Consider the following 27,186-nt stretch of genomic DNA (forward strand, 5'->3'; position numbering starts at 1 on the left):
TCATCTTAGCCATCTACACTTATAAAACAAAGCATATCATTTCCAATCCCCCCCACCCACCTTTTTTTTTTTTAATTACTTTGCAAAATGTAAGCATAACCTTAGGTGTGTTGTTTTTTTTAAAAAGTGAAAAACATAACGAGTCAAGTTCTACTTGTTTCAGAAGGCCCATATTTATTTCAATAGGGAAACTGATGATAAGGTACTGAAAAAGCAGCTGAAACTCAAAAACATGAATGAAAGTGAATCATACCCAATTCTTCCTTGAAACTCGTATCTCATTTCAAAGTTATGTTTCTTAGATTACAAAAGTAACACATGTTCAATGTGGAAAACTTGGGAAATAGAAATTAACAAAAAGGAGAAGAATCACACAGTCCTAATTCCTGTCCTCCACTTGTGAGATGGTCACTATGGATATTTCCTTCCGTTTTTTTGAACACATACAACATACACATATACATATAATTTTCATAAGGCTGGGATCATTTTTTCTAGCCTGCTTTTAAATTAAATCCATCATAAGCATTTTCCAATTAATTATTCTTTGAAAATGTGATTTGGTAGCCACATAATAGCCTATTTTATAGAGGCACCTTACTTTATTTAAACATACACTAATATTAGTCAACACCAAAAAAACCCCAAAACCACTCTGATTAAAAAATGGGCAGAAGACATGAATAGACATTTTTCCAAAGAAGACATCCAGTTGGCCAACAGACACATGACAAGATGCCCCAACATCGCTCATCATCAGGGAAATGCAAATCAAAACTACAATGAGATATCACCTTACACCTGTCAGAATGGTTAAAAAAAAAAAAACAAAACAAGAAATAACAAGTGTTGGCAAGGATGTGGAGGAAAAGGAACCCTTGTACAGTGCTGGTGAGAATGTAAACTGGTATAGCTACTGTGAAACAGTATGGAGGGTCCTCAAAAAATTAAAAATAGAAACACTGCATGATCCCAAAATTCTACTACTGGCTATTTATCCAAAGAAAACAAAAACACTAATTCTAAAAGACACATTCACCCCTATTATAGCAGCATTATTTATAGCCAAGATGCGAAAGCAATTTAAATGTCTGCCAATGGATGAATGGATAAGGAAGATGTGGTGTGTATACACACACACACACACACACACACACAGGAATATTACTGAGCCATGAAAAGGATGAGATTGTGTCATTTGAGACAACACGGATAGACCTAGAGGTATCATGCTAAGTGAAATAAGGCAGACTGAGAAAGACAAATACCATATGATTCCATTCATATGTGGAATCTAAAAAAAAAAAAAAAACAGTGAGTAAACAAACAAACAAAAAGCAGAAGCAGACCTATAAACACAGAGAGCAAACTGATGGTAGCCGGAGGAGAGGGGAGTGGGGGTGGGCAAAATGAGTGAAGAGGAGTGCAAGACACAGGCTTCCAGTTATGAAATGAGTAAGTCACAGAAATAAAAGGCAGAGCATAAGGAATACAGTCAATGATACTGTACTAGCCTTGTGTGGTGATGGACAGTTGAGGAATGCCAACACTGAGCAGAGCATAACACAGAAACTTGTGGGATCATCATGCTGTCCACCAGAAATTAATGTAACATTGTATGTCAATGATACTCAAAATAAAAGTTTTTAAAAAACAATACACTCATGTTAGGTCTTAATTTTGTTTCCATATTTTTACTATTTTAAATGCTACTCTAATAAATATATTCCTTATGTGTATATTAAATTATTTTTTCCAATATCGTACTAGAAGTAAACTGTCAAACTGTTCTTTGGCAAGGTTGTATCATTTTTCACTACCACCAGCAGCTTATAAAAATGCTTGTTTCATATCATCAGCAAGTTTAATCATTAAGAAAGACCTGCCGATTTGCTAGCTGATTTTAATTTTTATGTTTTTAAATATTTTAATACTTTGTATTAATTTATAGTACACTGATTGCTAGTGAGGGTAAAAGGCATATTCTGAATGGATTACTGGGCACTGGAAAAGGTTCTACATATGGATCCTGTAACTGTTTTTGCTTTTCTGTTGTTATTGGAATGTTTGTCTTTTACTTGTTGATTTCAACAAAATTTTTATTTATTAGGGATATTATTTTTTAAGCTATCATGTAGGTAGTAAATACGGAGTTTTAAAGAATTAAACAATAAGGAAACTAGTGGGTATGCAGCAGAAACTGGCTAAGTCCTCACAGAACTGCTTCTCTTCTTCCCTCGCATGCAACTAGACCAAATTTCCCACCATCCCTTGCAGTCAGGAATGGCCATATGACAGTTCTAGCCAACGGAGTGTGAGTAGAAGAAATATGCGTCATTCAGACCTGGCCCATGAAAACTTCCACGTACCATATTCTCTTCTCTTTCCCACCCACCAGTTGATTGCAGAGGACTGCCCATCAGAGAAGGAACCTGACCCCCACCTTTCATGTGGAAGTCCTCCTCCTTCTAATCTGGACACCCATTTAAACGTTATATGAGCAAACAATCAACTTTTTGTGTGTTAAGTGGCTGGAAATTCATCTCATGGCATCCTCCATCACCCTAACTGCTATTAAGAACTCTTTAGAAAAACAATAGTCTAGGAATTCTTCCCAAAAATATATTATAAAGAAATAGTCTCAAATATGGACAAAGATTTAAGCGCAAAGATGTTTCTCACATATTAGTTACAATTGCAGAATACTGAAAATAATGAAAATACCCCAAAATAATTAATGTTTGCTAATATACACACTAGGTAATGTTTACTTAGCATGACTCGAGGTCTGGCATCATGCTAATAGGCTTTCCATGCATTGTCTCACTCCATCCCCAAACTAGACATTGGGCCCTATTATATCCCATTCTATAGATAACACAAATCAAAGAATCATAGATTAAATAACTTTCCTGATCACACAGCTAGTAAATGGCAGACCTCAGACTCTGGTGTGAGTCTAACCCACATGCACTTAACCACTATTCTATGGTGCGTTCACATGAGGTAATAACGCTGCATCCATCAAACTTTGGGGATAATGCTTAGGACATAGGAAGCCAAAGCCACATCTATATCATAAATTCACTAGGTTTAAAAAACATGCATAGAAAAAGTGAAAGAAAATACGTTAATATGTTGGCAATAAAACTATCTCTGGGCTGAGTGATTGTTACTTTTCCTCTGTCATAAAATTTTCCACATCAAAAAAAAAAATTAAATAACCAGTATTTAAAAAAAATAATGTTTAGCATTGGGGGTAAAACTGGTATACTTGTAAATTAATAAAACCCTTTTAGACTAAAGAATTTATGCCAAGGATATAATTCAAAATAAACATGAGGATGGTCTTTATAGGAACATATATATACAGCAATGAAAGTGGAAAGTAAATAAATTTCCAACAATATGGAAATAAGCAAATTAGCATACTGAATAGATCAAAGTATGAAAAAATTTTCTAAAACAACAGAGTTCTAATTGTAAGGCAGAGGGATTATAGGTGATCTTTTTTCTTTAAAATTTACTCTACTGAAAATTTAATTTTTTTTTCAATTAACAATGAATATCTCTAAAGTTTCTGAGTTTCATTGCAACTTGCTCTCAGTGTTATTGTGGTTTCTCATCTTCAGCCCTGTTAGTGACAATCTTAACCTATTTTACCAAATAATTCACTGGTTGATAATAATGGGAATTTTGTTTTTTTTAATTTTCAAAAATTAAAATTTTTTTAATTTTTTAATTTTCAGAAAATTTTAATTTAATTAAAAAATTAAATTTTTTAATTTAATTTAAATTAAAATTAAATTAATTTTAATTTCAAAAAATTTTCAATTTTTTTTTAATTTTCCTTTGTACTAATAATAGTACAAAGGAAACCAACGTATCACAATGTTTATTTCTTTCCGGCAGTAGTTAAATTGAATTGTTTAACAGGAGCCAGTCTAAGAAAACTGATTCTAGAAAAACTGAACTGTAATCAAATGTATTTTGTATGTCTGGTAATTTCTTTCCTCCCCTTAACTAGCTGCTTCAGTTTTACTCATGTCTCCCGGAATTAAAAGTTTCCAGGGGCTGGGATTAATTGAAATTTTCACTAGTGTTCTTTTTTTTAAAAAAAATGCTAATATGTTCTCAATTTTATAGTTTTTTTTTCTATCAAGAGTGAACCAGGGGCGCCTGGGTGGCTCAGTTGGTTAAGCGACTGCCTTCGGCTCAGGTCATGATCCTGGAGTCCCGGGATCGAGTCCCGCATCGGGCTCCCTGCTCAGCGGGGAGTCTGCTTCTCCCTCTGACCCTCCCCCCTCTCATGCTCTCTCTCTCATTCTCTCTCTCAAATAAATAAATAAAAAATAAAAAAAATAAAAAAAAAAAGAGTGAACCAGGACACAGACCCAAAAATACCTATTCACTAAATGGGGAAATGAGAAGAAATATAAAATGTAGACAATTAATTCAGTCAGGACTTACTCCAGGTACGGAGGCAATCATCTGCTTGCTCAGGATTGTTGACTCAGCTAGTTTGGTTCCAGCATCTGCACAAATAAACTAATAAGAAATTGAAAGCATAATTACTTTTAAGAGCACTTAGACAGTAATAAGTTATTTATAGTTTTATTAACTCAGTTTAAATTCGTTAGTGTTTACTCTCATGACAATGTGCCCTGGATATATGGGGTTTGCTAATCATGACAGTTTGTGCCTATCAGAAATTCAGTCGAGTGGTACTGAGATTAACACACAGATTCTTACTTTACCCAGACAGCTAAGAGGCACTGGAATGGTGCATTCAATCAAGGGAGAAAGGAAAGACGTCAACACTATCAGATTTATTCTGAAGTTACTCTATTTATTCTATAGTACTTCTTGACAGTTCCTGAATTCACATAGATTTTTTCCAGACTTCATCATTATATCACACATTTAAAATGAAGACAGAAAAACAATCAACCTCATTGTGAGTATTCTACCTGTTTCTTCCCATCCGAGGCCCCTCAGTTGCTGGTCTTGCCTCTCTCACGTCACCCACACCCATCCTCTGTGCTGATAATGACCCTCACCCCTGTCCTTGCCTCACGGTACTTTTCACACACTTCCCCTGTAACAGTCACGACACTAGACTGCAGTGACCTAGGAGTCTGTGTTGCAACCCCCTACGAGCTCTCCGAGGGCACAGACTCCATTCACCTGCCCCGCAGAACTAGCTTCCTGCTTGACATCATGGAGGGGCTCAGCAAAACCATGTGAAATGAATCAATGAATCAATTATGACAAGATCATGATGGGGATGGATGTGCCAGGTTACGATTTAATTCGCTTCATTACAGATGTTTATAGGTGTTTCCCACTTAACACAATACCCAACTGTGTATTAATGGTCTCAGGAAAAAAAGTTAAACATGAAGTCTGCAGAGTTTGCTATGAACGATTAAGTCCCGCTTAATTTCTCTTGCCTGGCCTCTGGCCAGTGGCCCCAACAACTCTGGGATCCAAAGCTGCTGTTACGCATAGTTCAGGGCTCTGGAAGAAGCTTTGACACTGACAGTTCTTCCTACCCATTCCACTCTCACACTGGAAGAAAAGTTAGGTAGGTCAAGATGATGGGTCCTGCGAGGCAGGTTAGTTCCCTGGCAAACTGGGGAGAAGTAATACGGGTTCGGGTCACAGAGAAAAGCTCAAGGGGGTCTGATAAAAAACAGAAACCAGCATACTGCCAGGCTAATCAGGGCTCAGAATCAGAGCATTAATAGGTAGCGGGTTTTGGCTAACAATGCAGAGATTTTGGCCAAAGACCTTCTGAGGCACCCTGAGCCTTCTTGTTCAAGGCCTTGTTCAAGAGCTGGTCTTCAAGCGCAGTCCTCCAGGAGGAGTATTTCGTCACAGAACTGAGCTGGGGGCCAGAGGAGAGCGAGCACAGCTGTCTCTGACAGCCACATGGCAGGAGTAGATGCGTATCTCCACTCCTCATTCACACATAATCATCTCCATTTGCCTCAAATATAGTTACAGAAAGCTGAAGAATCTCTTTGGCCATGAACTCTGACTCTGGCAAAGAAAGTACCAGCTAGTAACATCCAGGGAACACTTAAAATTTTCCATTATTTTATTCAGGAATGCTTACCACTTGGACTTATTCCTAATATAAGTAAAAGGAAATAAATCAGGATTTTTTTTTTTAAAAGGAAAGCCTAAAACTTTGGCCAGAACCTGTCAGTAAAAAAGTAAAATATTGGATGGAAGTACATGGTCAAAAGAAGAAACAGTTCCAACCTCCTGGCAGATACTGCATGTTCTCCCATAAAATGTATTTTCAAAAGCTATCTGAGTCTGCAATCTAAGACAAACTACTTAGAACTGAGTTTCAAAACCTCTGTCAGGATACCAACATTTTAATTAATTTCTTTACAGCAGAAATGAGAGCCAAAAGCCCAGGGGAGGACAGAAGTACATACAAGTGTGAGGGAAGGGAAGCTCAGACAGAGAGGATGCTCTGCGGTGGTTTCAGGCCTATGGCCCCCTAATGTGTGCTTCCATGGCCTGGCTGTGCCCTTGAGAGCAAGAGAAGATCAGTGGAGAAGCAAAACTTCAATGTCTCTATCTCCCTTCAGAAGAAGCCCTTCTCGCCTCCCATATTCAGCAAAGCTGAACGAGTAGCATCATGGAAGTAGACTGTCAGTCATATCACGTCCTTGATGGGAGGTCAAGTTAAAATGTCTGTTTTGCAGTAACTCTTAGAAGTCAAAATTAATCAAAAATCACCCATCTACCATTTGTTTTTTATCAATGCATTTAAACCCAGTGTAATTTTGGGGGCGCCCGGCTGGCTCAGTCAGTAGAGCATGCAACTCTTGATCTTGGGATTGGGAGTTCAAGCCCCATGTGTGGTGTGGAGTTTACATAAAATTTAAAAAACATTTTTTAAAAAATAAAAATAAATAAATCCAGTGTAATTTTCACATAAAATGTACAACTAAAACCTTAATAAACGCTTCTGTTTTTTTACCCAGCTGCCAACCATGAACTGCAATACCCCATTTGGATTGTACAGAATTGTTCACAATATAAAGATATAACTAAAACCAGAGAGGGAAAGGATGTTTTTCACAGAGGGAAGAATTCCATACTTTGAGAGAGAAATATGCCTAATGAAACATGCACTCCCGCACGAACACAAAAGAATACAAAAGAAACACGACATCTATTATGTGTCATTGTTAAATTCATTATCAAAATGAGACTCAAAATAATATCTCCACCTCTCACCCAGAGAGTGATCAGATTATTAGTAACTCAACTAATAATAATAACCCCACGTCAATAGTAATCTGTGACTTAAAGACAACAGCCATCCCTCCGCATGTCTTTGTCCTCCAGCCCACCACGAACCTATCTTTAAAAGCGAATGTTTCACCCACACAGTTTCTCACGCTAGACTGTGCAGGTATATCCCACACAGTGGGAGAGCCACATGCAAATTAGCAGAATGTCTACTCTTGACACATAATAGGAGTTGAGGAAATGCTTTTTGATTTGGGCTTATATAGCCTTTACGGAGGCTTTTAATGAGTTACCACTCTATTATGAAGACTCTGCTTTAATCCCAGCGAGAGAACACTTAAAATAACCTATTACACATAAGCTATCTACAGCCGACCAGCGGAAAAGAAGAGGTTGCTGGTGAAAGCAAAAATGTCCACGGGTCTGAGGATCTGAACGAAAACAAGATAGGGCATCTGTCCAAAGTTCTGAAGAACTATGCCCTGCTGGTCGACGATCTAGATTCTGAAGAACACACATATCTTTTTCAATTTGGCAAATTCTTTCCTATCTCCGAGCCTCTTTTCTTGAAAAAGTAAAGAATCCACTTGCAGAGCGCCTGGGTGGCTCAGTCGTTAAGCATCTGCCTTCGGCTCAGGTCATGATCCCAGGGTCCTGGGACTGAGCCCCACATCGGGCTCCCTGCTCCGCAGGAGGCCTGTTTCTCCCTCTCCCACTCCCCCTGCTTGTGTTCCCTCTCTCGCTGTATCTCTCTCTGCCAAATAAATAAATAAAATCTTTAAAAAAAAAAAAAAAAGAATCCACTTGCACATCTAAGGACTCCTGACCTGATACACAAGTCAAAATAAGTACTAGGAGCCATGGCTAGACGACACAGTGAACAGGTGGGAGATTTCCCATGATACCGGGCCTCCAGAAGGAATTTCTAAGAATTAAAAAACCAATTGGTACATACCCTACCTTGAACCATTTAAAACTTGGGTGGCCCCACATCCCTTGGGTAAATGTTCCATTGTTCTTTAAGGGCAGAGTACGTGGTAAACAACAAAGATATCATCTATCTATGAGAAGAATGTTAAAGGCTCCACATCTGTGAACTCATCTACCCAGTCCATGATTAGAGAAACAATAATGGAAATACCCTAGTGGTCCCTGTGGGAGGAAAGAATGAAGGGAAAACCCAAGGCCTGAGCAACTGACTCTGTCACTAATGCAGTCAGGGGTCATTCAGGATGGATCCCTGGGGGAGTTTTTAATTCCAATGCATGCTTTCCTTTCTGTTTCCAAGTTGCATTTTCAGTTAAACAAAACCACTCCCACTGCCATCAGATGATGGTTGCTGATATCTGTAGAGGAAGTCACTGTTGGCCCCAGACAGATTATCTGTCCGTACCGTACCGTGAGCCTGGTCTTCCAGGTGCCAGGAACTGATATTCCTTCAGTAAGGATGAAAGCTTCTCTCAGACTCCAGACTAGATTCTCTGGTCTAAGAGAAGCTACCAGACAACAGGCTATCACCTCCACCATCGTCCAGAGAACACCTGCAGGAACCCTGCAGTCAAGGGCAAGAAATAAAGGAACTGGGAGAACCTACAGAAAGATGTCCTATTCATAGAGACAAAAGATACTTCTCCCTCAGCCCATGAGGGGCCCCATGGAGGACCTCTCTCCTTGGCTAAGGAGCAACCACTGGGCAGATAAGGAAACTACCTCTGTTTTTTCAAGTGTGCTTAACTTTTATTTCTCTCAGTAATGAAAATGGTTTATTCTAAGAGTATATAGAACAAAAATGTATTACTTCAAAATGGTGTACTGTTTAACATTTTTTCATCGGGAAGATTGAAACATTATTCATAAAGTCGTTTCTCATGGGCATGACCCCAAAGTGTCTCTGAAATACCTCTCCAAGTTAAATAATTTTACAACTTGATTCTTAACATTTAATGATTCCATGACAAATACATACTTGTTCTAAAAAGATGAAGATGGTATTTATTTGAAATGGTATATGAGAATCCAAAAAACACATTCAGAGCAATCTACTCTTTGGGGCTTCTTTATTCCTAAAGCTAATTTGTTTTTGTTATTTATTCACCTAGTTGTGATGCACTAATCACTGTTTTCATGGTTTCCTTAAGCAATGGGCAATTTGAACTGTCAGTGTTCTTTTGCTGTCTTGTGACAAGTGCTTATTAGGGTTGACTAACGTACTTCACAGAAAACCAGCCCCCAGCAGCAGTCACGGCATGGGGTGCTAGACCCCAAGAAGATCAACCAGACGGATCAGCTCTGCTCAAGACTGAGGGCAATGAAGGGAACGTTCTCCGAGGGAAGCAGGAAAGCACTATTAGGGCTGGAAACCTAGGCTGTTTGCAGGTGCCCATCTGGAACACTATCCACCACCTGAGCCGGCCACCCCCTCTGCTCTAGCACTTTCCATACTGTGCATACTTCCAGTAGAGTGGTTAGCACGTTATTGGGATAGGGTTTATGTCTTTTATACCGCCATATCCCCAGAAACCTAGCCCAACACAGGTGGTTGGTAAGAAGCCAGTGACTCCCATTCACTGTCAGCCTGCTAGCTTAAATCCCTCATGGGCCTTTCCCCCTAAGCCCAGTCCACCTGCCCTCTTCTCCAAACTAGTGTGGATCCCTTTCACCCTTATGGTCGGTTTGTGTCCAAGGTGCTTGTACTCAAAAGCAGTGAAGCTGCTGTAGCAGAAGTAGGAGGGGCTGGCCAGGGGCAATCCCCCGGAAGAGCTTCAAAGTCAGCCCCTCCTTAGGAACATGGGTACTTCCTGGCTGTGATTTGTCTTCCATCTTCCTCTTAGGTTGTCTAGCGTCCTGGTACAATGCGAGCCGTTTTGTTTTGCTACATCATGCCCGACATTCATTGCTGGCATTGGCCAGCGATCAGTGCTCTCAGAGGGCTTCAGGGTGCCCTGGAAAGCCAGACCAGGGCTCACTGAGAGCACACCAACTTCTCACTAAATCTCATGCCTTTGAGAAACGTTCAATTCTGGTTCTAGGGATTAGGAATCTGTGGTGGGGGAGGAGGGAGACCAGTAGTAGATATTAAATGCTAAGGGACAGCTGTTGTTCCTCCTCGTCTCCCAGGGAAACTGAACTTCTGCACATACCTCAATGCCCACACAGTCCCTCTTCCACATCACTTCCTTACTCAGTGCACACCTCTGCAACTGTACCCATCACCCTGTGTTGGAAATGTCTGCCTACATGTCAACTTCGCCCACTGGATTGTAAACTCCCGGGAGGAAGGGGCCATGGCTTAATCATTTCCCCAGCACCTGGGCCAGGTTCAGGGCTCCGACTGACTTACTGAGCCTTCCTCCATCTCCCAGGCTGAGCCGGCCACCCCCTCTGCTCTAGCACTTTCCATACCGTGCACACTTCCGGTAGAGTGGTTAGCACATTATTGGGATAGGGTTTATGTCTTTTATACCGCCATATCCCCAGAACCTAGCCCGACACAGGTGGTTGGTAAATATTTGTAGTGAGAGATACTACTGAATAGTCAATGCGGCTATTTGTCAATAGTCAACGGCGCCAGCTGATAGAAGACCTCATAGCTCAGGTCAGTGCAGGTTTTCAGTGTAGGGAGTAATCTGATAAAAAGCAGAGTTTGAGCAAAATTCCTTTGGTCAGCCAGAGGCCAGAAGCCTGCATTTGTGTGGAGAGAGGGGAAGGCAGTACAAACAGCTAGGAGCTGTCAAGGTGAGAGGGGCCAGGAGCCTGACGAGGCTGTGCTCCACACTGAATAGACCCTGGTGGATGCGGACACCACTTATGTCAGCTGTGTGGTCTTGGGCAAGTCACTGAACCCCCCTGAGCCCCAGTCTCTCACCTACGACACAGAACTAATACCTCCCATGGTTGTAAGGAGTAAGTGAGGGGAGGATTAAAGTACCCAGCATGCTGCTTGGCACACCATGCTTATGACCTTTCCTTCTCCCTCATCTCTCCCAATGGCACCCCAGGTACCTAAGATTCAAGGACACTTGTCTAGTTCTTTGATATCAAGCTCCCATTGTCCCCTGGTCATTTAACCTCAACCTTGTAGGCCCAGACTCTGAGACTGGTCTTCATGCTCATCAGGAAGAAATAAAACAGCTGTGACTCGTTTCCTGAGCACTTTGCACAAAGGCAGTCTGAATGATACCCTGGTCCCAGGCGTAGTGCATGGCCACGTCTTTAAGTCTAGCCTTGGAGTATGAGGTGGGGTCCCAGTCTACCTGATCCCCTGCTAACTTCTCTAGCGTACCAGCCTGCTTTTCTCAACTTCATCCTCAGGTCATTATCCCTAAATTTATTCCACCTTCCTGTTAAAGCCTCCCCCCATTGCTTGAAGCCAGTCAGCCCCTGGTGCTGAACCCCAACCTCATAAAAGACACCCACCAGTTCTTGGTGGCCTAGCTCAAATGCCACCTCTTTCATGATGTCTTCCCTGGTTTCACATCATATGAGATGGGATGCCTCCTGCTCTTAACTCCCCACCAGGACTTTGTTTATATAGCTCTCTCTCACAGCACTAATGAGAGCCTATCATGTATGATAAAAACTTGCACACTTGTCTAAGATACTGAGCTAAGGATGCCAGGGATGGAGGGCTTCAGCCCCTCATCAGCAACCCTACAGCCAAAAGCATTAACTCGGTAAGTTCTCCAGAACCTTCTTTGTATGCATTCAAGCCCTTCTGCCTCGGGGCTCCTATGGGTGCTGGTGCTTTTCACCTCCACCTGCCACCCTGGCTGGACTCCATACGTCCTGCCACTTGATTGCCTGTGGTCGGGCCCACCCTCACCTTCAATTCTGCTTCATGGAGATGTGGCGACCCATCCATATGGACATGACTCTGCAACCAGACCTCAGCCTAGTCCCCCATCTGTGGCTTTATCAGTCCCCTACCAGCTCCGGTAGCCATTCATGAGTTGCCCTCTGACCTAACCAGGTGTAAATTTCTTGAGGGCAGAAATTAGTGTCCTCTTCTTCTTTGGCCCCTCACAGCACTAGTTGCACTGTAGGAACAAAATAAATGCTCCCTTTCTGTCTTTCTTAGCCAGTGGAAGTGCCAAGGGCATAATATTACTTCGGTCATGGCTCATATAAGATAGATTAGTTCTCATTTCTGGGAGGAGTTATTCAATTTGTGCATATGCTCCACACCTTTCTTAATTTTTCCAAACATGGTGGATCTTGTGGTAAGTATTACAAACAACACAGAAGCCCACCTGGACAAGCAGGAGGAGGTTTGTATCTGGTAAAGGGGATTTGAGCTTCAGGGCCTGCAGGAGCTCCAGAACAACACTACGAGACAAGTAGAATTTATCCCGCTCCTAAACAGAACAAAAGAGAAGAAGGTAAGCTATGTCTAAAAACTCGGTTAGAACAGATCTATGTCAAAAGAGCTTCCAAAAGATTCACAGGTTGGAAATGAAAACCAGTATTTGAAAATGCATAACGACCCTTAAGAAATAAAACTCAAATGAAAAAGAAAAAACTTTAAAGGGCATTTTTGTGTGCGTAATGAGTTTATAGAAGCACCGAGAACACATCATTCAACGGATAAGAAAAAGATAGGATATCTCTTAAACACTGAAACCACTGGATTGGGTTCTTGTTCACAGGAAATGATAAGTTCCAAGAAATGCAGAAATTAAATCGAAAAGCATTATTTCCAAAAGAAAATGATTTATTTAGAGAAAAATATATATAGCTATTTTCAGGGTCTCGTATCCTCTCTAAAGAACCCACTTTTCAAATGTGCTGCTTAAGCATGCAGAAAAATAGAGAGATGGAGTATATTATGTACTACCCCCCATCTTTGTCAAATCGCAACATGTTGATTTTTCACAATAAATAAAACATCCCAGAGGGGTGCCTGGGTGGCTCAGTTGGCTAAGCGTCTGACTCTTGGTTTCCACTCAGGTCATGATCTCAGGGTTGTGAGATCAAGCCCCACATCAGGCTCCACACTTTGGAGCCTGCTTAAGATTCTCTCCCTCTCTCTCCTTCTGGCCCCCCCCCCCCAACTCATGTGCTTGCTATCTCAAAAAAAAAAAAAAATCACAGAAACAGTTGCAACCACCTATATGGTGCTCTCTTTTCTTTCTCCCTTCCTTGAAGTAGCCACTATTTTGAACCTGGTGCTTATGTTTTTACTACATATGCATGCCTTTGTTACAAGGTATAATACTATTTTTGCATGTCTTTATAACTTTCTATTACAGTATCATACTGTGCATCTCTTTCTGCAACTTTTAATTTCTCACTACATTTTATTTTTGAAATTAGTCCCTATTGATACATGTAGCTCTAGTTCTTTTAACTAAATGGCTTAATTATATTTTATTATATGAACACACCGGAATTCATTGATCTATTCTCCTGTTAATAGAACATGGGATCATTTTCAATTTTGTAAGTTTTTTTTTTATTGCCAACTACAACACACATGCAGAAAAGTACGTAAGACACAAATGTGCAGATAAAATGGACTCGTATCGTCTGAACGCCAAGGTCAAAGAGCAAACACATCGCAAGCACCTCAGAAGCCTGCTCTGTGCCCTTTCCTGATCATAACCAAGTAACCGATCTACTTTCTTTTCTTTCTCCTCATTTTTACTCATGGTATACTGCCCTCTTGTGTGTCCAATGATCTTTGCGTGCTTAAAGTTTTATTAAAAAATTATTTCTAGGGGCGCCTGGGTGGCTCAGATGGTTAAGCGTCTGCCTTCAGCTCAGGTCATGATCCCAGGGTCCTGGGATCGAGCCCCACGTCAGGCTCCCTGCTCAGCGGGGAGCCTGCTTCTCCCTCTGCCTCTCCCCTGCTCATGCTCGCTCTCTCTCTGTATCTCTCTATCTCAAATGAATAAATAAAATCTTTAAAAAAAAAAAATTATTTCTAGGGGCGCCTGCGTGGCTCAGTCGTTAAGCGTCTGCCTTCAGCTCAGGTCATGATCCCGGGGTCCTGGGATCAAGCCCCGCATCGGGCTCCTAGCTCTGCGGGAAGCCTGCTTCTCCCTCTCCCACTCCCCCTGCTTGTGTTCCCTCTCTCACTGTATCTGTCAAATGAATAAACAAAATCTTTAAAAAAATAATAAATAAATAAATAAATAAATAAATAAATAAATAAATAATTATTTCTAGAAATCATTCGAGGCTTGAAATGTTCTCTTCATCCAAAGAGCTCTCTGCTTTTTGCCAGGTTCCTGGAAGCACTAGCCTGGTCCAGGGTTACCTTAATAAACACACAAGCCTTGTAATATCTTATCTTGGGCCACCAGAGGGTGTGACACTGAGCTCAACTGGTGTGAGGACGATTTCATCTCTGGGTTATCTTTACTTTGTGGTCCTGTGCAGAATCAGACCGAGTCCCTGCTACTGAAAGTCCTGGATTCTGACTCTTGTTCCCTTCCTGGATCTTCCAGAATTGCAACTCAGCCTCTCAGTCACATCTCTGCCCTTCTGTGCTCTCCCAGATCTTAGCCTGGTGATTCATCTATATCTTGTTAGCATTTTGATGCACTGAAGTTTTCAGAAAATATTCTGTTTGCTTCTTTTTTAACTTTTTAAGTGGGAAGATAGGTTCAAATGATCTAGCCCATTATTATCAAGAGAGAAGTCTAAAATTTTTATTAAAATTATACTAAATTTATAGGTTATTTTGTGAGAATTAATTGTCTTTATTATGCTGGATCCTCATCCATGAACATGAGATCTGTCTCCATTTATTTAATGTTGTCGAATAAAACTTTCTGGTTATCTCCATAAAGTTCTTGCACATTTCTGTTAGATTTATTCTTTGTTGACACAATAAATGACATTTTTAAATACATTTAAAGTATATTTTGTAATCATTTTAGCCGAATATTAAAGGTGGAAGATTCCTGGGTATTCATTTGTAACCAGCATCCTTGCTGAGCTCTCTCACAACAGTTATAAAAAGATGTCTACATTTCTTCAGTTCATTTGTAATTACACCATCTATGGAAAGTGAGAGTTTTATTTTTCCTTTCCAATCCTTATACATTTGATTTCTTCTTCCTATCTTACTGAATTGAGGAGGACCTACACCTGGACCATAATGAACAGAAGCAGTGATAATGGGCATTCTTGTCTTACTTAGTATTTTGAAGGGACCACATTGGCATTTCACCAGTAAGTGTAACGTTTCCCAGAGGTTTCCGGTAGGCACCCTATAACAAGCTGAGTAAGTTCCCTGCTATCCCTAGTTTTACAAGAGTTATCACAAATGGATGTTGAGTTATATAGAATGCTTCTTTTGTATCTGAGATAATGATACACATTTTTCACCTTTATCCTGGTAAAATGGTGACATAAATCCATGCTCTAATATTTAAACCATTCTTTTTTTTTTTTTTAAAGATTTTATTTATTTGACAGAGAGAGACACAGCGAGAGAGGGAACACAAGCAGGGGGAGTGGGAGAGGGAGAAGCAGGCTTCCCGCGGAGCTGGGAGCCCGATGCGGGGCTCGATCCCAGGACCCCGGGATCATGACCTGAGCCGAAGGCAGGCGCTTAATGACTGAGCCACCCAGGCGCCCCTATTTAAACCATTCTTATATTTCAAGCAAATCCTCACTGGGCCATGAGGCTTTATTTTTTTAACACATTAATTTGCTATTATTCATCCTGAATATTTATACCTTTGGAGTAGAATTGGCCTGTAATTTTCCTTTCTCCCACTGCCCTTGTCTGGTTGGGATCAAGAGTCTACTGGCCTCATAAAAGATGTTGGAAGCTCTCCCTTCTTTCGAGTCTCTATTAGTTTGCACAAAGTAGAGCTCACTCTGTTCCTTCAGTGTTTAATGGAAGTCGTCTTTAAAACTGGAACAGTTACTCATTAGTGATTCCACTTTTTTAATCATTTAGGCCTAGCCATCTTTTTTCCCTGGTTGTCGTATGTTACATTTTTCTAGAAAACTGTCCCTATTGTCCAAGATTTCAGATTTACTAGCATAGAGTTGTTCCTTTCAAAATCTCTAATATGTCTAGAGTTACATTCTCTTTTTCATTGCTGATATTCTTTATCTGGGCCTTTTCTCTGCTTCCCTTGATCAGTCTTGCCAAAGTTTTATCTATTTTATTAGTCTAACCCAAGAGCCCCCTTCTGGTTATACTGATCCTCCACTGTAGCTATGTTTTCCATTTCATTAATTGTTGCTCTTATCTTTATTATTTCCTTCTTTTAAATCATCTTATAGTTACTCTGTTATGCTTATTTCAATTTGACTTGTTAGCTCATTTCATTTCTCTTTTTTTCCAACAGAAGTATTTAAGACTATACATTTTCTTCTAAATATCTCTGTGGCTATAGATCTCAAATTTTAGAATGCAGTATTTTCATATTTGTGTAGTTATAAATATTTTTCCAAATTCTCTTATCTCCTTTGATGTATGAATCATTTAAAAGTATATTTCAAATTTCCAAATATAACAGGTCCCAGACACCATTAATCCATTAGTACCTTTGTATGAATTTGAAAAAGGATACATCCATACATATTAACACATACCTGCAAACCTGAGAAATGGCGTGCATTTCCAGGGCCCTGCACTCAGTAGGTCTGGCTGCATGTGTGTGTACGCCCTGTCACTCACTCACACACACCCTCGGCACCATACAGGTACACATTCTACACACAGCCCACCCCTGTAAAGGGACCGGGTCAGAGTCAGAACCTGGCAGGGAGCCAGGACTTAGACATCTGACAAGAGGGGACAGTCCCCGGGGTGGTAGCTGGGACAGGGCCTAGCTGCCTACACGTGTGTGTGCCAGGAATGTGTGCACGTATGCTGTTCCCCGTGTGTTTAAGGCCCTTTGAGCTGGTATGGCTTTATGTACAGGGTACCTATCCCAGATGTTCTAGGACTTAACCAGGAGGCCCCAAATCTCTACACCTGCCTCAATAGTCACATAAAATGTAGTATGTCTAAGATGTAAGTGGCATCCCCCTAGATGTGGAGCCTTCTTTAGGTCACCCTTGAACACCTATATGTGGTTATGATTTTGTTATTGACTTATAATTTAACTGCATTGTGATTAAAGAACTTGGTCTCTTTGAAACAGATTCCCCAGTGTGTGTTAAGAATTTATTTGTGGACTGGGGCGCCTGGGTGGCTCAGTTGGTTGAGAGTCCGACTCTTGATTTCAGCTCAGGTCTTGATCTCAGGATCATGAGTTTAAGTCCCGTGTTGGGCTCCACACTTGGTGTGGAGCCTACTTAAAAAAATAAAATAAAATAAAATAAAGTAAAATAAAATAAATTAAAATTAAAATAAAATAAAAGTCTTTATTTGTGGTCTATTACCTGTCCTATGTTTACAAATGTTATGTATATGCTTTTTCTTTTTTTTCTTTTTTTTAAAGATTTTATTTATTTATTTGACAAAGAGAGACATAGTGAGAGAAGGACCTGAGCCGAAGGCAGATGCTTAACGACTAAGCCACCCAGGTGCCCCTGCTTTTTCTAAAATACATTCTCAAATTCGTGGGTTCAAGATTCTTTATATGTCTATTGGATTCAATTTGCTCATTATATTGTTCAAATCTAGTAAGTCTTATTCATTTTTTATCTGCTTAATCTATTAATTACTGACAAAGATGTGTCAAAATCTCCCATTATGAGTATGAATTTGGCAACTTCTCTTTGTAATTCTATTCATTTTTGGTTTACATGTATTAAGGCTGTATTATTAACTGCACAAGTTTTAGAACTGTCACATTTTCCTAGTGAATTGTTCCCTTTTATCAATACAGGGCAACCTTTTTTATAATAATACGTTTTAACTTAAATTCCATTTACTGGTTTCAGCTTTATTTTAATTAGTATTTCCTGGTATATTTTAAAACTATTTTTCTTTCACACTTTCAACAGTGTCTTTAGATGTGTTTTAGATATATCTCTTATAAATAACACATAGCTGGATTTTAAAAATCAAATCCAAAAATTCCTGGGCCGTCTGGATGGCTCAGTCGGTTAAGCCTCTGACTCTTGGTTTCAGTCAGGCTGTGATCTCAGTGTCTTGAGATTGAGCCCTGAGACGGGCTCTGTGCTCAGCTTGGGATCTGCTTAAGACTCTCTCTCTCCCTCTGCCCCTCTCCCCCTGCCTCTCTCTCTCTCTAAAATAAATAAATCTTTTTTAAAAATCCAAAAATTTTTTATATTCATTATGATTATTAGAATATTGGATTCATTTTTTTTCAAGATTTATATAATATGTTGAATGTTTAGAGTTAAAACTCTAAACCCCAACTACACATACTCCTCTCATCTTGTAGTTATTCAGTATTTTAGCATCATCTTGTTTGTGTATCCACCCAGTCATTATTTTAATTATTACTGCTTTATACTGTCAATGATCACTTAGAGTTCTCTACTTGACCAATTTCTTAGAGCATCAGTCCTTCATATATTTCACTCCCTCTTGGTTCAGTTTTGTTCTTATTGCAATATATCTTTTAGTACTTGTTTCAGTTAAGAATATATTAGAAAATTTCTTATTTTCCTAATAGTTGATTTATTTAGCCATCACTCATTTTTTTTAAGATTTTTTATTTATTTGAGAGAGAGAAGTAGAGAGAGAGAGAAGAGGAACAGGGAGAGGGGCAGACTCTCCACCGAGCAGGGAGCCCGATGCGGGGCTCGATCCCAGGACCCCAGGATCATGACCTGAGCTGAAGGCAGATGCTTTTACCAACTGAGTCACCCAGGCGCCCCTAGCCATCGCTCTTAAATCAGAGCTTAGCTGGTAGAGAATTCCAGGTAAACAGTTATTTTTTTCTTATAATTTTAAAGACATTTTTTTCCATTACCTTCTAGCTTCCACTGTGCTGTTGAAAAGTTTGTTGTCAGTCTATCTGTAGAATGTCTTTTCTCTTGGTTGCTCTTAAAATGTTTCATTTGTCTTGGCTATTCTGTCAAGCTGTACCTAGTCACGCAGACTGTGACGTGAGCAGGTAAAACATTAGTTTATTTGTAATACTCTTAGGGATCACTGTGCTTCCCGAATCAGAGCAATTACGGCTTTCAGCAATTCTACAATTTTTAAAAAGTCTATTTTCCCTCTCCGAAACACTTACTAGGTAGATGTTGGATCTTCTCTTTCTATTCTTCATCTCCATCTCTTTGCTGTATACCGTGCAAGTTCTTCTGATCCTCTTCCCATTTCACCAACTCCCTCTTTGGCTATGTCTTATTTGCTGTTTAACCCGTCCACTCAGTTCCTTATGCCTATTTCATCTGTAGAATTTCTGCTTTGTTCTCACCTACCTGTTCTTTTTTCCTTTCTTTTTAAAGTGACTAGATCTCTTCTCAGGTTTTCCTTCATCCTTTATATGCTTGTCATTTAAAGGTTGTTTTATAGCCTTTATCACATAGTTCTAATATTGGAAATTCTTTTTTTTTTTTTAAGATTTTATTTATTTATTTCACAGAGAGAGACACAGTGAGAGAGGGAACAAAAGCAGGGAGAAGGGAGCCTGATGTGGGGCTCGATCCCAGGACCCTGGGATCATGACCTGAGCCAAAGGCAGATACTTAACGACTGGGCCACCCAGGCACCCCTAATACTGGAAATTCTTATGGGGAATAATCTTGCTGCTTTTGGACTCTGCTGCTCTACCTCATGGTGGATTATTTCTTTCCATGCTTTGTAATTTTAGTTTGTAAACCCATGTTCATCAGGATTGTAATTCTGGAAATTCTATTGGGCCTAGATTGAAGTCCTACCCATCCAGAGAGGTTTGAGGATTGATCTTGAGCTTACTTCTACCAAACACTCCAATGCTATTACCTGCTCTGTATCAATGTTACTTGACTTTTCATTCTGGGGACTCACAGAGCATGTAGGTATTTTTTAAATTCACACTCCAAATATGTTCAAAGATAGGCTCATGTTTACTAATTCTCAAGGGAAACTATAACTCTTTCTCAGTTCCTAGGCTCAGATCCCATTCTTTTTCACCTCTACATAAGAATATATTCTTTCCAAATCACCCTTTTACTAAATGTATAGGCTTTCAATGGTTCTGACTTTCTGCTGGGGATGACTCAGAGCCAACTCCAAGCCTGAAACAGTCCCAAGACCTTCTCTGTGTGGGATTTAAAACACAAATCACTAATGATAATTGGTATAGCCACTGTGGAAAAGAGTATGGAGCTTCCTCTAAAAATTAAAAACATAAATACCATATGATCCAGTAATTCCACTATTGGGTATTTACCCAAAGAAAATGAAAACATTAATTGAAAAAAAGATATATATACCCTTATATTTACTGCAGTATTATCTACACTAGGCAAGTGTCCACTGATAGATGAGCGGATAAAGAAGATGTGTGTGTATACACACACACAGGAATATTACTTAGCCATGAAAAAGAATGAACTCTTGCCATTTGAGACAACACAGATAGACCTATAGAGTATTAGGCTAAGTGAAATATGTCAGACAGAGAAAGAAAGTGCACATAATTTCACTTATATGTGGAATCTGAAAAACAAAACAATCAAAAAACAGACTCTTAAACATAGAGAACAAACTGGTGGTTGCCAGAGGGGATACATGAAACAGATAAAGGGGATTAAAAGATACAAACTTCCAGTTATAAAAATAAATAATTCATGGAGATGAAAAGTACAGCATTGGGAATATAGTCAATAATACTGTAATAATGTTGTATGATGACAGATATATTTATTGTGGTGAGCATTAAGTAATCTATAGAATTGTTGAATCAATGCAGTGTACACCTGAAATTAACATAACATTGTATGTTGACTATACATCAACTAAAAATAAATAAATAAAATAAAATAAAATTAGATATATGCAAATCTAAAAAACAAAACTCAAGCCACAAAGCTCCTAAGACAAGTAACTCCCCTACCTCAGGACTGCTACAACAATATCAGCTTATATGTTTACCACTCTGGTTCTCAATTTCTTCTCCAATTTTGCCCCTTTCATTTTTACAAAATTACCTGAACATTTAAAATCATGTTCATTACATTTTGTCCAGCACTTCTATTGTTTTAAGTGGGACAATTTTCAATTATCTAGACTGCCAGATTGCCAGGAAGAGAAGTCTCCAAAGCCCTTACCTTTCCATGCCTTTTCTCTTGATTAAATAAGGGAGAAGGTTCAATAAGACAGCGCTCTTTCTTAAACTATTTCCAAAAGCTTCCCATTACCCATGAAGAAAGTGGGAACACCCTAAGACTGAAGCTTTCTACAAGAAATAGTCATTTTGAGTTGGACACCTGGGAATGGGTACATGACAACAGAAGTGGGAGGACACTAAAGTGACAATTGGTTAGGAGGGCATTTAATGTATAATGAATGTTCAAAACTAGGAATATCCTGATTTCAAAATAATGGAAGGTCCTCTGTAATCAATCTCTATAGTGTACAGCATTGAAAGCACAAACTCATTATGGTTCTTCCTCTTAAAAAATGTATAATTTAAACAAACCAAGCATAAAGAAAATTAAAAAATAAAATGACTTCTTTTCATTGTATTCGTATATCTTTTCATTGTATTCGTATATCTTTTCATTGTCTCTGGTACTGTGCCCTACCAGAGGATCTATTGTTTTAAGTGACAAAAAAAAAAAAAAAAAAGGAGTAAGTTATTTTTCAGGAAGGATTTGAAAGAAGAAAAAAATGCTGATTATTTGGATAGTTAGAAAACATATTGTTCCAGGCAGAGTAGTAGTTTATAATCAGAAAGACTAAAGAGAAGATTATCATGGAACATTTAACATGGTAGAATGGATACAAGATGGTAAGAAAAAAGACAAGAGTATTTTAAATAGAATGAAAGCCTTGATATAAAATTAATTTTTTTTAATGGGGAAAATAAAAGGCTTATAGAAATGGACAACATGAATAAAGGAATATTCTGAATGTTCAAGAAGGAACAACAGAAACAGACCCCATCGAAAATAAACTTGGAACATTTGGAAATTGGAAGAGTTAACATTGCACATTGTTCTTAAGGACAGAGACGCTCCCAGTTGGCCCTGCCTTTCCATTAGAATAGCGTCCCCCAGCTCCAATGAGGCTGCTGTGTGCCCTGGGCAAGCAGTATTTTTCCACTTCCTCGGTAGTGGGCCAGGGGAGACTAAACATAATGCAATACAGAAACCATTTTGAAGGCAAGATGACAAAAGATGAGATTACAATCTCAGAGGCCAAGAACCCAGAACTGGGGAGACAGACAAGTGATGAGAATTAAGGAGCACTCTACGGGATTTTACAAATGACAAGTTGATATTTTTCTACTTTGGGTATAAAAATGACATGCTGTGATGGCTTGCCCACTAATCAAGGGATGGTGAACCTGAAAAGGACCTGAAGAGGTCATTTAGACCACTGGCTCATTTCATTTACAATATCTCTTCTCTTCTAAACCATATGACCCTCATTTCTCCAAATGTGTATATTTAAGATACAGTTTATATATATATATTTTTGCATAAAGTGTTTCCTTCCAATGATACTTATTTGACCTCAGTCGAACTGCTCATGTTTAACTATACTGAAGCAACTAACCTAACAAGCATCGACACTGGTTAGAAAGAATGTTCCTGCCAGTTTTCAGTTTCCTGGGAACACACACGGAGGCAAACTTACCTTCGTGAAAGCTCGGTAACACAGACCACACACCTCCACCAGATAGGCCAGAGTAAAGACGGCGTTCTGAATTACAAAGCTGAGCAGTTTTGAAAATGGCTCCAACAGACTCTGCAATGAGATTGGGACCAAATAAAATCAATTGCTGATTCTTTCATTAAAAAAGAAAAAGTCTTAAAGTCTTCTGATACTTTAACTAATGGGATCCTTCCTTTATTTAAAATCTGGTGCCAGGTGGCTACTAGAGCAACTCTGTTGGTCTAACGAGAACAGAACTGGACCTTCAATCAATGCCTTAAAGAGCATGATTTAATCATCTTATTGCTCCAAAAAAAATCCATTTTTCCAAGTGGCATCATTTATAAACCTTATCAACTCCGATCCTATCCTCATGTCCACTCCCAGCAATCAAGGCTCTCTGAGGTTTGGATGAGGATTTTCCATTCTCTTTCTCAGAATCTGTAGGCATCTATGGGCTCATCCATCCAGCTCCTTTGAAACCTGACATCTCAGTTAAATAGCACAAACCACCCTGCATGTAAGTACAAAGCACTATTAGCTTAGATAAAAACTCATCACCACCCAGCTTCCTGCCAGTGTTTATCAGGAAGGCACAGTTCTGGTTTCTCCATCTGAATCCCACACATAAAGGGTCAGTTTTAGATCCATCTGCTCTCTGAAGTCATTTAGAACATTTATTGAGCACCTACTAAGTATCAGGCAAAGTTGGGTGCTTTTATATAGTTTATCTTGTTGAAACTTATTATAACAATCCTGGAGAGACAGTATGTTATAATAGTTAATGACACAAGCTATAGAATCTCACACAATTATTTATAAAACTCCAGCACTCTGTGACCTGGAATAAATGATTTAACCTCTCTGGAGGTAAAATAGGGATAATCAGGGCCTCCACCTCATTTGTGTTGCTGTGAGAAATTGGGGAGGTAATGTAGGTAAAGGGCTTGGCAGCAGTGAGCCCTAGGTCACTGTTTGCTGTGACCTGCTTCAGAACTCTGGAGCTCTTGGTGTCCCTATTCTGCAGCTGAGGCTTAAGTAGGCAAGGAGCTTGCCCAAGGCCATACAGCTATTGAATGGAATTCAAATCCAAATTCCAGGGCAGTTTTCCAGAGGCAGAACTGCTCTTTAGGGAAGACAGAATTCTAACTGGGCTCCAAAAGATTTCCACACCATGATTTCCACTACTTCTCATCCTCCATAGTCCTAATGGTCTGGATTATAAAAGCAAACATGCTCAATGTGCAAAGGTAGGATCTGCAGGAAAGTACAGATGAGGAAATAAAAGTCCATCATCCCACCACCTCGTGATAACATTTTACATATCTCCCTTCCTGCTGCACTCCAGTTTACTTGGTTGAAATCTTACACATACACAATCCTACATTCTGTTAATTTCATTTTGTTAACACAATAACATAAGAAATTTCCAATGCTATTTAATTCTTCATAATCATCCATTTTAATGGCCAAAATGTCACATTTTATTATAAATAACATCCCAATAAATGTTTTGTGTGAAATTTACATTTTCATTTTCTTCTTTAGAAGAGGTCCCAGAAAAGGAATGATTCAAAGGATATGAAAAATTTTGAGATCCTTTTTCCTTATTGATACAAAAATAAATCTGTTACATGTTAGTTGCGCCTGAGGATAAGAATTCTGTCCTTTGTTTCTATTCCCCACAGAAACCTGTGTAGTGCTTTCCATATAGAAAATCTTAAAGGAACCCTTTTGAAATAGTACTGCTGATTCAGTATTCTTTGCTCTATATAAATGCTGTTGACGTGAAATACTCATGATGGATGAATGGTGACAGGACTATAGCTCCAGTTGATACATAATGCATCTTTATTCATCAAAAAAAGGAACCTGAATTCAAACCTATATAGAAACTTGTTCTTTTACCCAGCAAAGCAGCACACAGATGGGGCAATAAGGCACAACAGAAAAATCAAGGAACTTGGAATCAAAGGATCTAGGTTCAAGTCTTAAACCTTCCACTAACCAGCTATGTAACCTTGGCCAAGACAATTCATCTCTCTGAGCCTATTTCCTTAGCTTTAAATGATCAGATTCGACCAAATGATCTCTTTGCAACTTTCCTGCATAAACTATTAGTTTATGAAAGCACAGTCAAGGTATAAAGTTACCGGGTATGTGGCTTCTTGGTATTTAACTAGTAGTTATAAGCCACTGCTATACAAACTATTGCATCATTGTATATAATGCAGCCCAGGAATACAAAGGTGAATGAGACACAGTGCTGGACTTCAGGAAGCTCACAGTCTCACTTGGGAGACTTTCATACAATTTAAGTGCTACTACAGAGAGCTCTATCAAGTATTGTGGGATCTGATATAGAAGAAAGTTGCTACAGAGAATTCCAATTCACTTTTTAATTTAAATGGGATTCAGATTCTCATCTTGAAGAATGAGAAGGAGTTCACCTCACCAACAAGAGCATAAAGCATTTCAGGCAGAGGAAATGGCCGAAGCCAAGGCAAGGAAGTATGAAATTAAATAAGATTATAAACATAAAGCAGTTAGCATAATGCCTGCCATATGGTAACTGCTCAACAAACAGCCGTTGTTGTTTCGATGATAATGATGATGATTCTGGAAGTAGGCAGGAGGCATGGGGGATGGGACAAGTAGCCAAAGCTGAAATTAGAAAGGTAGGCTGGCAAATTAATGAAGTACCTTCTTGTATGCCACATTAAGGAATTTGGACACTCTCCTAAAAGAAATGAGAGGTGATCAAAGATGTTTAAGTAAGGAACCAGGGCAGTAAGGTCTGTGTTTGGAAGGATCACCTAGATCATAGTGTAGAGGACGGACTGTGGTGGCCATGCCCAGGACAAAGAGGGCCAATTGTAAAAAACGATTTTGTGACGTATTAGAACTCTTCATACTAGAAACTTTCACCATGTTTGAAAGTGAAACATTCAGTACACAATTAACTATTTCTTCAGTGTTACTACATGCCTGTCTTTTTAGATTACAAAATAACCGTATAACCAATGGGTTGTTTTTCTGGAACATACAATACATACCCTTGTGGCATTGGTAGAGGGTATCTTCAAGAGGCAAATCATAATTCTCAAACTGGAATCTAAAGAACACTGTGAACAAATATGAAAAAAAATAAAAGTCAGTACCCTTCTTAATATATCTTTTGCTTCATGTATTTTTTATAAGCATTTATTTTGGGGGGGGGAAATCTCAAATATAGCTGCCTCCTTAGTTTTCTATGCCATATATTCATGTTGAAAAAAATCATTCTCAGGTTTAAAAAACTTAAACTATTAATTAAATAATATTAAACAACTAAATAGTTAAACATAGCTCCTAAACTATTTCTCAGATATATTCTTAAAATTAAATCAGACAGAGAGTTGGATAAAGAATTGAATGGATGGATGCATGGATGATGGATGGATGGATGGATGGATGGATGATGGAAAGATGGATGAATGGACAGACAGACTGACAGATGGGGAGGTAGATATCAAATGTGTTCAACTCTAAAGAGGTACACTAATTTGTCAAAGGCCATGTTGGAAAAAAAACAAAACTACTCAGATCTATTTAAAACCATTAGGCTTATTAGTCCAAATAAGAACCAGTTTCATATGCCCTGCCTTTGCTACTGAAAGACATGACAAACACCTGCAAAAAAGCAGTAAAATTTCTACAAGAAAAAATGTATGCCTCCCAAATCTGTTAGAGTTGTATTTTGGCAAGATTCTACATCAAATGTACTTTTTAAATTGAGTTTACTGGTTGGGGGGGGGGATGTTACAACAAAAATAAGCAACATTATTTAACATTGTAAACATATCACAATAGTCGGTTATAGTTCAATCCCTGCAGCTGTGTACCATACTAACTTTTGAAGATAACAAATTAAGCCAGTGGTCCTCCAAGCAGAACCCCTGAACCGGCACCCTGAATTACTTAGAAATCTGTCAGAATGCAAATCCTCAGGCTGTACCTCCAATGAATCAGAAACTCTCAGTATCAGGTCCAAAAATCTGCTTTTAGCAAGTCCCGCAGGAACACTGATCCACCCTGAAGTCCGAGAGCCACTTCTCTAAACTGATGAGAACAAACTACAGAAGGTTTTTCAACAGTTTAATGTTTTCCCCAGATAGTAAAAACAAAGCAGAAGATGATCAGAGGGCAGTGCCCAGACCTGATCTAGC

The 27,186-nt window shown here is 39.1% G+C and overlaps 1 protein-coding gene across 1 annotated transcript in view; it reads right to left on the bottom strand.

Moving 5' to 3' along the window:
* UNC79 (unc-79 homolog, NALCN channel complex subunit) overlaps positions 1-27,186 on the bottom strand; it is a 239,203-nt gene that overhangs the window by 21,178 nt on the left and 190,839 nt on the right. The window contains 4 exon segments of the mRNA XM_044918006.1: positions 4,471-4,548; positions 12,528-12,632; positions 22,961-23,071; positions 26,035-26,103. Coding sequence (XP_044773941.1) covers positions 4,471-4,548; positions 12,528-12,632; positions 22,961-23,071; positions 26,035-26,103 — 363 coding nt within the window.

This window comes from Neomonachus schauinslandi, chromosome 9, assembly GCF_002201575.2.
Source record: "Neomonachus schauinslandi chromosome 9, ASM220157v2, whole genome shotgun sequence".
NCBI lineage: Eukaryota > Metazoa > Chordata > Mammalia > Carnivora > Phocidae > Neomonachus > Neomonachus schauinslandi.